Genomic DNA, 14,621 nt, shown 5'->3' on the forward strand with positions numbered 1-14,621 from the left:
GCGAAATTGTTCAAGACACTGTGAGCAGTATTGATAGTATTGAGCTTATAGGTCTGTCCACAGCGCTAGCTTCTTGGGATTGGGTCTCTGCAAGACCGAAGGGGCTGCTTTACTAGAAGCGGTATCTACAGCGTCAAGAGAAAAGAACGGTGGTAAAGGACGTGACGTGGTGTGTCACTAAGTTTTAAAGTTATAATTGCTGAAGCGATGCAATAAATAATAACAGTAGGTTGTAAGTCTTGCCAAGGTTTCTCTTTTGATATTTTATTAAAATACAGATTTAATAAAAAAAAACTAACCATTTGAGAAAATTTTCTTTTCGTTAAACTTATTCATAATTTTAATAGTTGGCAAAACCGGCAAAAAGATCTAAAAATGCGTTTTATTGATCTTGTTTTACCATGTGAACCCGAAAGAGGATCAAAATGTCATACAACAAAAGGGTTATAGGCTACTTTTATAAACGCATGTTGAGTGTTAATACGCATTTCAAATTCCGACATGATATTGTTGGAGATATTTATGACAAACTTGAATTTTATAGCCTTGCAGCGATTGAGCTCGCCTACCTCTTCAATAATATCATATCATACGACAGAAGAGATTATTACGATGAAATGTGTTCGACCCACACGTCAATAAGAGATAAGAGCTTTCAACTTATCTTGCATAGAATTTTCATTGTTAGGTTGCGTCCTTTTTAAAGTGGTTAATTTAACCTTCCTAAAAAGGTGTGAGTAACATTTTGAAGTTAACATCACGATCTTCTGTTTTTAATGTGGCCACATCAAAATTAGCATGCGATCAACTTATCAAAGAAACCTCTTATCATGTTACGTCCATTTGTATTCGTCACGTCATTGACTTTTAACGTAATCGCAAGTGTGACTCGTTTAGGCTACATATCAAAGTTTTGCACATATTGCAACTATTTTTTAGTGAAAGTGTCACGAAAAGTGATATTGAACCCCCATATTACTATGAAATTTTGTTAAATTAAGTTAAACGTTAATGTTAAATTAAGCCTTAATAGAAAATCAATGTACCAAAATACAGCAGTGAGTCATTATCACTAAAAATGCTTTGATTCAGCACAGTATATTTTCCGAAAGCGCAGTCAAAAAGTGAAAAGCAAAATTACGAAAATATTGAAGACGGTGAAATAAGTAAAAAAACAACAAACAATTTTAACGAATGTTAACTTTATACAATGACGAAAATGCGGACATAAATAAAGGATGAGGTGCTAAAATGGAATGAATGATCGCAGCTTACGTTAATAATAAAAGACTATAAAAGAGGCACACTACAAATCTAACTGTACAAATAAGGAAAATTAGCGAAAAGTAACTATCCGCTCACCAATACGTGTGTGATATAATTATATACTGTACAGTATATTAGCACAATAGGTTGGTCAGAAGAAATCATTGCACCGTTGTACGGCAATGTAAAAATAACAAACATTACCAAAACGAAACTGGCAAATGATGTACTGTATTTTACGGACCATAAGGCGCACCGGGCTATAAGGCGCATTGTCAATAAATTGCTTTGATTAGTTTTTTGTTCATACATAAGGCGTATCGGACTATAAGGGCATATGGCTATAAGGCACATGTGTTACCGTATAAAGCTCATTAAAATACGTTGTGAGCATGCGCATACGCATTATGATCCATACATTAGGCGCACCGGCTTATAAGGCGCACCGGCTTATAAGGCGCACGATCAATCTATGAGGAGAAAAAAGGATTTAAAGTGCGCCTTATGGTCCGTAAAATACGGGAATTTTTACTCGTTATACATATAACACTGAATCACGAACAAATTACCAATCTACTGTTCTATGTGTTGGTTCAGCAAAGTGCAAATGTTCCTCATTTTCACATTCTTCCGTTGTCACCAAAAGAACTAAATTGTTTTCTGCCAGCTCCAAATTACTATAAAGAGCAACAAGTATAACAGAAAGCGCACAGCGTAAAATTTGCAATGTAATCCTTTTATGCATGCAAAGATTACAGAAATCCCATCACTTACCCCCTTTTCATAATTATAATATTTTCTTGCTCATCTATAATTTTCTGGCAATCGACTGGACCATAACTGCCGGGATTTCGAAAGGGGATTCCACAAGGCATTCCAGTGATGCTGAACTCGTTAATTTTAGCATACGGCATACGTCCATTGGATTTGTGCATTGTCTCACCTGTGAAGCACCAGAGCAAAGATACCAAGGCATGCACAAACACAACTTAATATAATTAAGATGAAACAATTAGCATCAATTCTATTGTATTACATTCTATTGCTTGGAAAAATACGCAACACTAATAATAAAATTTTTTATTTCACACCGTTAGGCTAAAGAAAGACAATTTGTTGGCATAAAAAGACTTACAATATTTCTTATTAAAAATTTTTCGAACTTTCATTTGCAATTCGGTGTTTTTTTGTCTTGAAGTACTGCAAGCTGTATACAAATATATAGCATACGTTACTTCTAATGAAAATTTTTTCATACTTTATGATTAACATGATTCATGATGACACTAATATCATTCAGGTTCATATGCAAAAAAAATCTTCAATGAATTAAAGTTAAAAAATAAGTGCTATAAAAGTTCCTTTTAATATATGCTTGCAGTAAATGTAACTGTAGTTAATCATGTTCTTGCAAATGTTTAGAAATATCACAGTAAATTACATAAAATTACCTTTTCCGCAATGTAATATCTCAATAAAGCCACTTTGAACACTTGGCTCCAAGAAATATGGCCTTACATCTCTGCTTCCAAATGCATTGAATGTATCGTTAACAAATGCCATTCCACCAACGGCCACACCAATTTCCTCAAGTTCACCACACTAAAACAGGAACAAGTTACCTTTGTTTCGTGTACAGCACGGTTACACCATAGTATAATATGAACAGCAACATACAGCTTGAATTATTCGAGCAATGGCATTTTGTCTAAGTTTTTTTTTTCATATTTCCATCCATTTCATTTGGTGGCATGGAACTTTCAGAATTGAAGGTCTTTGCTTTCTCTTTCCAAACTTGTTTTGTTTGCTTCAAAAGTTCTCTCCACCTGCTACCCCAGAGTTTGAAATCTTGAAAAACAGCAATTAAAAATTAGTACAGAACATTTGAAAGCTTTATAAAAAAATGAACATAAATTGAAAGTAAGAAACACTGAAAACAGGCAAGACCTTACTTCATGCAAAACACTTTGATAACTTGTCTAAACTAGTACTTTCATTGTTCAGCTGTTAACATAGTGAAACCTTCATTTATGTAAATTTTGAAGTTGAGTAGAAGCTTACACCTCTTAAGATTTAACAGCGTCAATCAATGTTAACATCTTCGATATCTAAGGCTTTCTAATAACCAACATAACAGTAAACACATTTTTGGAAATTCATTACACACGTATCATGTGAGGTCACAAATAGCATGCACTTCAAGTCATGCATCATTCATTATGTATCATGCTCTTCACTAATCGAACTAACACTGTGACACAAGTTTCACAATCAAACCGAGAAAAAAAAATTACTACATGCAAATTTAGTAACGAACACAGTAAGCATGAAATCAATGAATGCAATTTATCAGGTGAAAAACAATGAAAATTATTTTCAGTGAGAACTACATTTGTGCATTTAACGACATAATGCTAATGACTCAATGAAGCAAGCGATCAATTAAGCAAACCAGCCAGAATATCAGACCTTGTACATATCTTAAATGAAACACATGTGATGCTGTCTAGAAGCTTCTCCCTTGAAAATTTGGGAAGAAATCATGCAACTGTATTAAAAATACCAATATTCTGTTTCTTAATGGAAGAACAAAATAGATTGTAGCCTGTGAATCTTCGTTTTCGAAAAGGTTTAACTTTTTGAACCCTTGGCCTTATCGATGCATTGTAATTGTAAATCCAGCGCTAAAACACAGCAGTTGGCAAAACGCTAGTAAACAAGCGTCAAAAGTATTTAGTAGTGGCAGTTTAACATACCATCATACAAGAGATCTGAGAAAGGGACAAACTTTAATCATTTTGTAAGATCATGCAATAAACATGCAATAACTACTTTAAGTTGGAGAGTTGTCCCGGACAAGGAACGGAGCTTTTTGTCAGCCAACAAGATTATTTTGGCGAAGACAACTGTTGCAATCTTTGAACTTAAAGTACGTAATGGCATCTTTCAACCAGAGTTCTATCATAATAGCCTACTTCAAGCGGAAATTACAGCATAGAGTTACAGTAATGAACTGTAACTTGTTTGTAAAGCAGGGAGTGCAGTTCTACAGCTTGCGGTAATACTGAAAGAGCTGATAACTACAGCAAGTATGAATTATGGCAAATAAAACTTTAATCTACGATGAATCACCTTGATTTGGTTTTTACTTAAACCAGTATTAATGGTTGCTTCATTGAGGTGCTCTGACTTTGCAGTTCTCATACCTTTTGTTTCCCACAAAGATATAAGCATATCCCGTTGGCTTTGTGAAATGTCCTTACTGAACAATGCAAATCAAATTATTAATAAGTGAGACACAAAAATATTTTTTTTTAAATTGAAAATACAGGTTGTCTGTATCTACACGAAATATCTTACGTCCATCTGGACGGCAATTTAGAATAGCGTTTTATTAACACTTTTAGTGACTTGTATGCAAATAAACAGAGTGACATGAAAAAAATGCCATACTAACAATTACTTATTTATGACCAAAGATCGAATTAAATATACAACAGATATATACATATAAGTTAGCTATTATACATGAAGAACTAACCGAGATCTTCTAGTGCTTGCCATGTTACTCAGAAAAGAGCAAATAGTACGACAAAATTTTAACAATTTTACAAAAATTAAAACATGCAATAAACTAAACTGTTTGGATAAAAATTAGTTTTGTAAGAATTAATCACCACTCAATATGAATTAAGAATAGAACATACACACATAAAGATAGTCATCCTAATAAATAATATAACTTAGGGCACATGTTGCAATAAAAGCAAACGCTCAACACTAAAGTCTTACAGATGTCAAAAATTTACTGTGCACAGATATGATTTTCTTGGTGCTTGGTAATCAACAGTAAGCGCCATATTTCAACTGCAACTCCTTTTCAAATCATAAAGGCTTCAAAGATTATCAAGAAGTTTGGCCAACCCTTTTATGTATATGGTACACGTAAGTCTTTTCCTACAGCACTATAGTATTACAATATCACAATGTTCTTTAGGCTAATAGCTTATATGCACATACTTTGATGTGAATTAAACACTTAATCTGTGAGGTCATTGTCTGTCTCAGCAAAACCAAGTTATGGGCATTGATGCTATAAAAATGTAAAAATATAAGCGATAGTAGCTGTGACATGAAATGACAAATGTTCCAAATCAATATACTTGATATTTGTTTGTAATAAGCGATTGTTTTTCGGAGTAAATAGCCATTTATCTGCACAACTTCTTTGACCAGATTTTTGTTTAAATAGGCCATTCTTGAATGCAGTTGAGAATAAATTGCCAACATTACTGTTCAAAGTGGATGGCTTTTAAGAGGTGGCAAGTTGTTTACAAGCACTTGTTGTTTACAAGCACTTTTAAGAGGATGTTTTAACTAAAATCCATTATATCATATATATTGTAGTAACCGGTGCCCTTCAAAAACTTTGCTAATCGTAACTTTCTTAATTGAAATGTTTGGTCTGAAAAGCATACAAAGTAGGTGGCTTCAGGAAGAAATTGAGTTTTATTTTGAAAACGTTACACCAAAATGAAGTGCTGTTTTCAATCCTCGCAGAAAAGCAATCGTTTAGACAACAACAACCTTTTATTTGTCGTAATTTTGATGGCAGCCACTTGAGATGGTTGCTTTCGCATGGACTAAGATTCAAATCAAGAGCACTAGAGCCAAAGTACACATTTCAGTAATAACTCTAAACATTCTCTTGGAAAGGTAGAACAAATCTTACTGACACTTTTTAGTCGGAGGTAGTGGTATATTTTGAAATAATTTGAAGAATATGTAAAACAGATAATAAAAAAGTCAAGACAGGCTTCAGAATTTCATGGTCCCAAACTAGGGTAAAGTTGGTACAACAACAACAAAGGTCAGTAAAGGGGTACACATGAAACGTTTCCAAATTAAACAACTTCATGCATTATGTATTTACTTCCAAGTGAAGTTTCTCCCAAAATAGCCAAGTTTCAGTCATTCACAATGTGCATCAAACAGAAGATTTCAGCTGGCAAACAATGTTTGGTGGTGGATAATGTTGCATTCCAAACAAATTAAAAAATTTAAATAGTTTTAATTTAAGAATTTAAAATACGAAATCAAATCAAAATATTCTACTGTTGACAATAATTATTACCATCAAAAAAACTCTGCATAATCTAACAAAACCTTCTTTTGTCTTAAGTTAAAAAGCAATGAAGCACATTCAAAAGTAATCAATTTCGCTAAGCGCAGCATCTTACATCGATCAGCAGAAAAATTCTCGGACAGCAGTTTTTGCCACAGCGTGTGCTCTGACTTACTCTGACTGCTGGTTGGTCACTATGTTTTGTTGTCTCAATTTAAATTATTTTCTCCTAATCTCACTTGATGCCACTACTAACAGCATGATCTGCATATCAACAAGCACTTCCCAAATGTCTGCGTTGATGCCTGTCCTTTTTGGGTACGTTTGAAAACATCCCTGATGTGTAGTGCGGTACGAACTACACAGTATCGCTTAGTGGCTTGTTTACCATAGAAGGTCTTGAAGTATATCAGCATTCTTGCTGTGACTCACATGACTGAGTAAGCGCAAACAATGTCAACAGAGCAAGTTATGTATGCTGAGCGAGTCCCCGGCAGATATGGACCTTGCCTCATGACACATGACTGTGATAATGACAGCATCTTTGCCAATAGACTAATTGTTCTTAATGAATCGAGATAAATAATTATTATTAATTACCCATCACAGTTGAGCCAAGTGGTGAGTGAACTTAAATAACGACCCACCAAGAGATCGGGTACTCGGCCAAAAATTGGGAAACAGTGAGCTGACCCTTGGCCAATGCATATATCCAAAATTGGAGAATAAAGCTACCAATGAGTGTTAGCATCCATTTACCCTAACACCAAGGTAGCAAAACGTGAGCTTAAAGCTAACATCAACAGCTCACCTTGTGACACCTTGCAGAAAATTTAAATCTTTGGTCAAAAAATGACTAATGGGCATTGGGCACCAAATCTACACTGTTATAGTAAACAGCGTCCTGTGACTGGATGTAGACCTATAGGACCCCACAGCATGACAATTTTTCTGTTTTTGTGAGCATTGAACCTGCTGGGCTTCAGTGCGATAGAGTCACTCCTTACCTTGCACATTATGAAACGGAGCCACTCTGATTGCTCCTCCCGAAACTATTTGCCTCAGCAAAAAAGCAAGCCGGATAAATAAAATCAAGATACCCATTGCTCACTGGCTCTACACTGCTAAGGATGGTGTGGGGGACTTAATTGCCTGCTATCTGGAGATGGTTGTTTCTGCTCAACCCTGTAAAAATAGGGAATGGCAAACATTGTAACTTGTGAACGTAGCACAAAGAAGATTGCAAAATAAAGATTACAACATATCCAGCTATTGTATCCCCACGTTCCCCATGGAATACATAGTCATCAATTTTTGGATGGCAGCATTACCCAGTTGTTACTTGACTCAAGCTCAAACATCTAGTTTGTGTTGCCAAATAACATCTTGCTCAGAGGAAGCAGGCTGATGGTAAAACAGGGATATTTTTACACAAGACATTTATTTTCTAGAGGCCGTTTATTATCATTTTTAATTTGTAATAATCTGCAAACTCATGAATGCATATAATCGACAAATAGCACTCTTTGAGAACGATTGAAACCTTCGTTTGTTGAAAGTCAAGACAAATTAAATGATTGCCTTTTGCTTATGATCTGCATATCAGATGGATTTCCTTTTTGGAATACTACAACGTTAAGTTGCTCATTCACTCCACTCAGGATTTCGAAGTTCTCTGACAATCACACAAGATCACTGTACTCTGCAAGCTCGTTATGTAAGAAAGCAGCAATGTTGAGTAGTAGCCAGCTTTGTAGCCGAATGGTTAGAGCTGGCAATTAGGCAGTGTTCACTATCCAGTAGCACTACCATTGTTATGCCCTTGGGGTATTACCAATGCTTGCTCCAGTTCAGTGCTTCTGATAAACATACCTAAATTCAAGCAATAAAAAACATATGTGTATCATTCCAAACTTGCTTGAGAGCTAGCCAGATAAGTGGGGCTGGAGCAATTAAAGATTACCACAAAGGTTAATGGAAGCGAACTAAAATGACATATGAAGTTATACTTCTATCCTAGCCGCCAAATAAAGAAAATCATGTTGATTGCTGTGAAACGCTTTGACCTTATGCCACAGCAGTGGTATGCCACGTGTATATAATTGATGCAATCAGACCAGCTTGAAGGCAAAACTATTTCAACCTGATGCTGAATAAAAGCACCATGCAATTACCACAATTCAATTTAATACATTGCATGAGCACTGCAAACCCGAAAAAGTGACTTTTGGCTACTAGAGTACCGGTCTATCGTTGGCTGGATTGCCAGTTCAAACACCATTGTGCATTGCACTGTGCAACAATTAAGCAGTCTTTAGAACTTGCTTGGATTCTACATTCAGTAAGTAAGCATGCAGCTATTCCAGTGCCTAGAAGCCCGAGGTAGATAACCTATATCTTGTCTACGAAACAGGACCAATTAAGCAGCGTTAATGCCAGACACACCAAACGCATGAAAGAACTGAAATCGAAAACTAGGCTATTTTGTTCATTTCAGCCTTTTCAGATTTTTAGTAAGATCCGTTTATAGTTTGTGCAAGGCATTCCAACGTGCATCAATCACTATACAAACCTTATCCATACATACCGGTATAGATCTCAGTAGTCTTCAACAGTAGCCTAACAGTAGCCTAAGCCATCCAATCGTACCGTACGATGACCAGCCACAGCAGTTCGACTGGATTACTTATTCGACCTATCGCTCGGTTGGATTACTCATACCAACACGATTAGCCTTCCAACAATTATTTTAAGAGATGGAAATATTCTTTTTAGCCCATACGAATGGGTAATCCGTGCAATCTTTTTTCCCTTTCCTATGGGCTAATCCTTGACGAAGCGGGTGACATGTTATCTACCTTGCGCTTTTAAACTCATTGTTCTAATATAACATCATAAATTATCATCCTATTTTGTAAACATTTTATCTACATTGCATTATGAACTCGCCGAATTCGCAATAACCCCTGTGTGATTGACAACTTTTTGGTAAACATGTTTAGCCTGTGACGATTACGTCACGAATCACGAGTTGTTTTCCAAGATGTTTGAAATTTAATTTAGAATCCTATAATTCAGTTGTTTATCAGACTTGCGTTTTCCTTAATGACGTCAGATAATTTCCTCGCTTGAACTGGTGTGTCACATATAAATACTGATGTAATGTTTTCAATCTTTCCTTTTTACGTGATCGATTTCACTGGTTACTACAGCGCTATGTAACATTCAGAAAGCTTTGCCCGAAGGTGAAAGCCTTTGTGTCCTATAATAAACAAAATGAGACTTTATAATTTAGTAATATATATAGACAGAAATTAAACAAACAGCAGAAGCAAACCGTTCGAGAAATGACAACCATCTCATCGAGTGAGAAGAAAAACAAGATATCAATTCAACGAATTATTAAATGTCATAAATTGGTACCCCGAACAGTTCGAAATTGCTGAGTTAGTTGCATATTGAGTGAGAAAGAATGTCACCAGCTATTTATGAAGTTTTGATGACCAAGTTTCAACAGCAAGATCAGCCAACTACGAACGCTAGCCAACGAGGAAGTTTTCAGGACATTCCATCTACAATATCAGCAACCAAACTAATTCGGAAACAACAGAACTAATGGCATTGATACCTGGTTGATGTGATGAAGTTTTGATCGCCTAACTAACGTGTTATACATCTCCAAGAGCATGAGCAAACTATTGTATATATTTTTTACGCATCAAGAAACAAAGTCCATTGGACATCGCAACAAACTGCATCTTACTACCGCGAACAAGGCTTGCTACAGCCGCGGAACGACACACGCAGACGTGATCGCTCATTTTTTTTACCTTCGACACGCAAGGAAATGCGACACTTCTGTAAGCTTATGTCTCATGTTTTGTATTTCAAGTGAAACGGTGTATCGATATTTGTTATATTTACCGAGCTCTGTCATTGTACTGTACCAAATTCTTGTTTTAACAACTGTGATGAATATTATAACCACAGACATAATTTTGTCGAGTAAAGGTTGCCTTCAATTTCATTTCAGGCAAGCTTTACTCTGGGTAGGAAGGCTATGTGACGATTACGTCACGAATCACGAGTTGTTTTCCAAGATGTTTGAAATTTAATTTAGAATCCTATAATTCAGTTGTTTATCAGACTTGCGTTTTCCTTAATGACGTCAGATAATTTCCTCGCTTGAACTGGTGTGTCACATATAAATACTGATGTAATGTTTTCAATCTTTCCTTTTTACGTGATCGATTTCACTGGTTACTACAGCGCTATGTAACATTCAGTAAGCTTTGCCCGAAGGCGAAAGCCTTTGTGTTATAATAAATAAAATGGGAACTTTATAAGTTAGTAATTTATATAGACAGAATCAAGCAACTAACAGCATAGTCACGCAAATTTGAGAAATGAGAACTCATCAATCGAAGCAGAAGCAAAACAAGTCACCAACCATCAATCGTCCTCGCTCATATTCAAACAATTACCGCCAGCATATGCGGTCTTTATGACAGATAAGTTCATTGTGTAATACTTCACACGAGTAGTGCACAAGCGAATTATTAAATGTCATAAGCCTATCTCCACGATTGACCCCGTAATAACCACATTGTCATTCTAAAAATAGACAGTATTGATTGACATTTTTTTATTGAATATTCTTTTGTTAGAACTAACATCTAACCTGTAAAACTTATAAGTCCAAAGGTCCAAAGCATTTCTTGTTATGATGAGCGCATTGCGCCACAGCTTGGAATTCTGTTTCTTTTATTCTTTTCTTCAGTGTATATATGTACCGTTGCATGCTATGATTTGAGTTTTGAGTTGAAAATTTAATAGGTAAATTAAGTTGAGATAACCTCATATTCTAAAAGGTTTTTTGTCTCTGTTACCTTTCCTAAGCCTAAGCCAAAAAAATAGTCGATAAGATAAGGTTTTTGTTATAGGTGCTGTAGGCTACACTTTCCCAATAAGACGAATACTCAAGAACATATAAAAAGATTTTATCAAACCGACCACCCAAACTATTTTTATTTAAAAATAGTGAACCTATCTAACCAAATATTTTGAATGATTAATCGCTGATTAGAGTTAAAATAGCAAAGTAGCCTAAATACTATGTGTCGATTCGAAAACGTCTTGTGAAAATTCCTCTAATAAAGATAGCCAATTTTACTGAACGAAAAGTTATGTTTTTAGAAAGTTTAGGGCGATTTTTGTGTGTTTCCTCGGCAATTCATGCATCTAACCGATGTAGGCTACTTTCAATGTTTACTTCAATAGACCAAAGCGCGTTTGGAAGCGAGCCGATCGTTTTTATTAGCTTGATAAAATAATACCTAAAAACAATAACCTTTTTTCGCGAAGCAAGCCATATTTTTTGCTATATTTTTGTGTAGGCCAAAACATGTTTGTCACCGTTAAAACCAAGTAGTTGCATACGTTTTAAATGGCTGTCTTCACGTTTCATACTAAACTTTGCCTTGTCACAGTGTAGTATAACCTAGTTTGTTCTTACCGTATTTCCACTTTGCAATTTTTTGCTAAACAGCATTACTTCTTTTTAAATAGTGGACTTAACAATGACAGTACAGTTTAAGTAACCTCTGGTTAATGTAACTTCCTGTGACACATTGAGACAAGGATAAATAATAATAATTAATCAGTGTTAAGGTTAAGAAGCAGGCATTTCCAGTGAAGAATTTTTACCACAATAGATGCTGGAAGACAACCTGGTAACGTACTAAAAGGAGTGTTCACACGAAGTTATTCAAAGTAACTTTCCAAATACCAATAGAAATTTTAATACTTTATCAAAAAAAAATTCATAAACTTCAATCAATAACTAAAAAGCACTTTTGCAAGAAATGATGTAATGGTATTAAAAATTACCACCCAGACCGCTGCATCCTAACTCGCTACGGAAGGAAAAAGTTAACAATTTAAATTTAACATATACTGATGGTAACAAACATGAGCATGCACAAACAACAGTTAATTAAAAAATTTTGGACAAATGAAAGAAAAATTAGAGATGATAGAACAATTAACTTACACCATGGAAGGTAACTCCGAGAGCAACATGTTTTACAAATACTGTTTGAATTGTTCGTATTGCAGATTTTCGTCGGTAACACGGCAAGCGAGTAAGTCATAAAACCGCTGCAAGTGAGCCAAATGGATAGCAGATGTAGCCGCTATTATGGTATAGATTTGTCCCGGTAAAGGAATTTGTGGAACCAGCTGAAATGATTCCTCCAGTTGCTCGAACCAAGATAGAACATCTGTAGGCGAAGTGGTTAGTGGCGCAGGCAAAGCAAGAAAAGGCACCAAAATAATGTTTTCAAACGGCTGAAATTGTTTTTGTTCCGAACGAATTACCTTTCGTTGCCATTCAACCAGATCAATGCGTCGAAGCATGAAGTAACTAGACTAGAGCCTTATTGACCTGATCTGGTAAGCGGGAGTGAAGGTGAAGGAGGTGACTGCGGAAACGATGATCGGGTCGCGTGAAATCAACAAAGATAACAGCGGGCGATGCGACAGCGGTCGAATAAAAAGGTAGCATCGTCAGTAGCGGAACCAAGGGAAGATACAGAAACCACCTACCTACTGAAGTTTCGTTTGCAGCAACTGTAGTGACGATAAAATCTGTGGAAAACCAGAGGGGGTGAAGGTTGTTCAAGCATCTCCTAATGAGATGAGTTGAAACAGCGAAAATCATAAACGTTAATAATTTAATGAGCAAGCAATAAAGCGAGAGGATAAAAACAATATAATCACAAAGATGCAACAAAGGGAAAGAAAATAAACATGCAACTAAACAAACAGGAAAGAAGAAGGAAATTTACCAAAATGAAAAAGGCGGCGAAGTAGAAATATACATACAGAAAAACCTATACAGAAAAACATCAAGAAGATACATACACACGAAATGAACTGCATATAAAAATAAAGTGATATAAACAATGAAACTTAATTTGTGTGGGTGTCTGCGAAATCATCACCGGAAGATAAAGCGGGTGGCGTGTCATCGGAAGGTACACAAGAAGGTGGTTGATCACGAAAACGTCGAGGAAAATGCGACAGTTGAGTTTGCTGTGGATGTGGAACTGGTGCTCGATGGTGATGTCGCCAAGCGCGAATACGGGAGACAAGGGATCTGGTATAGTGCAAATTGTGCAAAGGATCAGAAAAATTCGATGGTATGAAATAAAGTGTAGCCTACATCATTGCAAGGGAATTGCAGGATGATTATAAAGGCTGAGAGGAGTAGTATTCTGCGACCGCGTAACGTTTGTTTCACGGCGTTCGCAAATGTGTCTGCGACATAGAAGCCGTTGGCCATAGTTTCATCAGTCGTAGTAAGGCTTGTTAAGACATGTTGCATTTGCTCCTTAAGAAGGTTGGCTTCAGAAATAGAGCTGAGCATTGATTAAAAATCAGTAATAGAATCTGAGTCAGGGAGTTCGTTGAGAATTGTCTACTACTAAGGTACATTGTAATTGATGTGTATAAGCGACAAAGGTATAAGTTTAGTTGATGCACCTGCATATGCTTGTGTCATAAAGTAGAGTTATGATAAAAAGGATGGAGTGTCCCAGAACTGGAAAGACAAAACTTCTTGTTGGTCGATACGATTCCAGAAGATGTACTCCCGGTAAGACAATATTTTGTCTGAATGTTGGCCGTTTTGATGGCGATACTTGATGAAAAGACGTTGGATAAATGCGTTTTTACACGCAAGTGACGGTAAAGAGCCCTTTGACTTATGAGGGTATATAAACTTAACTTACCTGTTGATTTATCTGACTCTATTGTTGCGTGCGGTTAGATTCTAACCTTTTGTCGGCCGAAGGGTTTTTATTATAGTAGCCGTACACTTACTCAACATTACAAATAACCAAGCAAATAAGTAATACTACTGCTTATAAGATGCCTATTAAGTTGCAATCACCATGACCAGCTTTGACAACTCATCTGTTGATTTCGATGATTCACTCAGTGATTTTTCTCTGTCTCCCTCTGTCGGTCACTGCTCGCTGGTAGAAGTGCGAGCTTATAAAAAGTGAAAGCGATGGGAGTTAAAACGCTACTTAAAATAAGACCGCCCTTTTACGTGTCAAACGTTGCAAGAAGTCGGGAGAATTGAGAGTGTGGCGTTTGGGAAGATACACGAATTGGCAGGTTAGGACGTAAAAGAGCGAGTTTGTCAAGCTCTCAACATTGGTGG

The 14,621-nt window shown here is 36.1% G+C and overlaps 1 protein-coding gene across 7 annotated transcripts; it reads right to left on the reverse strand.

Moving 5' to 3' along the window:
• Positions 1–1,082: 1,082 nt before the first annotated feature.
• On the reverse strand, positions 1,083–9,218 carry LOC143451481 (uncharacterized). 7 transcript variants are annotated; one of them, XM_076952073.1, is made up of 7 exons: positions 8,979–9,218; positions 4,399–4,528; positions 2,944–3,114; positions 2,718–2,868; positions 2,402–2,473; positions 2,041–2,209; positions 1,083–1,943 (listed from the first exon to the last, which is right to left on the reverse strand). In XM_076952073.1, the coding sequence occupies exons 4-7, from the start codon at positions 2,827–2,829 to the stop codon at positions 1,832–1,834; spliced, it is 465 nt and encodes a 154-aa protein (XP_076808188.1). In that variant the 5' UTR covers positions 2,830–2,868; positions 2,944–3,114; positions 4,399–4,528; positions 8,979–9,218; the 3' UTR covers positions 1,083–1,831. The 7 variants fall into 7 exon arrangements, with proteins under 7 accessions (XP_076808188.1, XP_076808184.1, XP_076808185.1 ...); XM_076952069.1 differs by lacking the exon at positions 8,979–9,218 and adding an exon at positions 4,808–6,150; XM_076952070.1 differs by lacking the exon at positions 8,979–9,218 and adding an exon at positions 4,808–6,150 and having other exon boundaries at positions 2,944–3,950.
• Positions 9,219–14,621: the final 5,403 nt, after the last annotated feature.

This window comes from Clavelina lepadiformis, chromosome 4 (genome assembly GCF_947623445.1).
Source record: "Clavelina lepadiformis chromosome 4, kaClaLepa1.1, whole genome shotgun sequence".
Classification (NCBI taxonomy): domain Eukaryota; kingdom Metazoa; phylum Chordata; class Ascidiacea; order Aplousobranchia; family Clavelinidae; genus Clavelina; species Clavelina lepadiformis.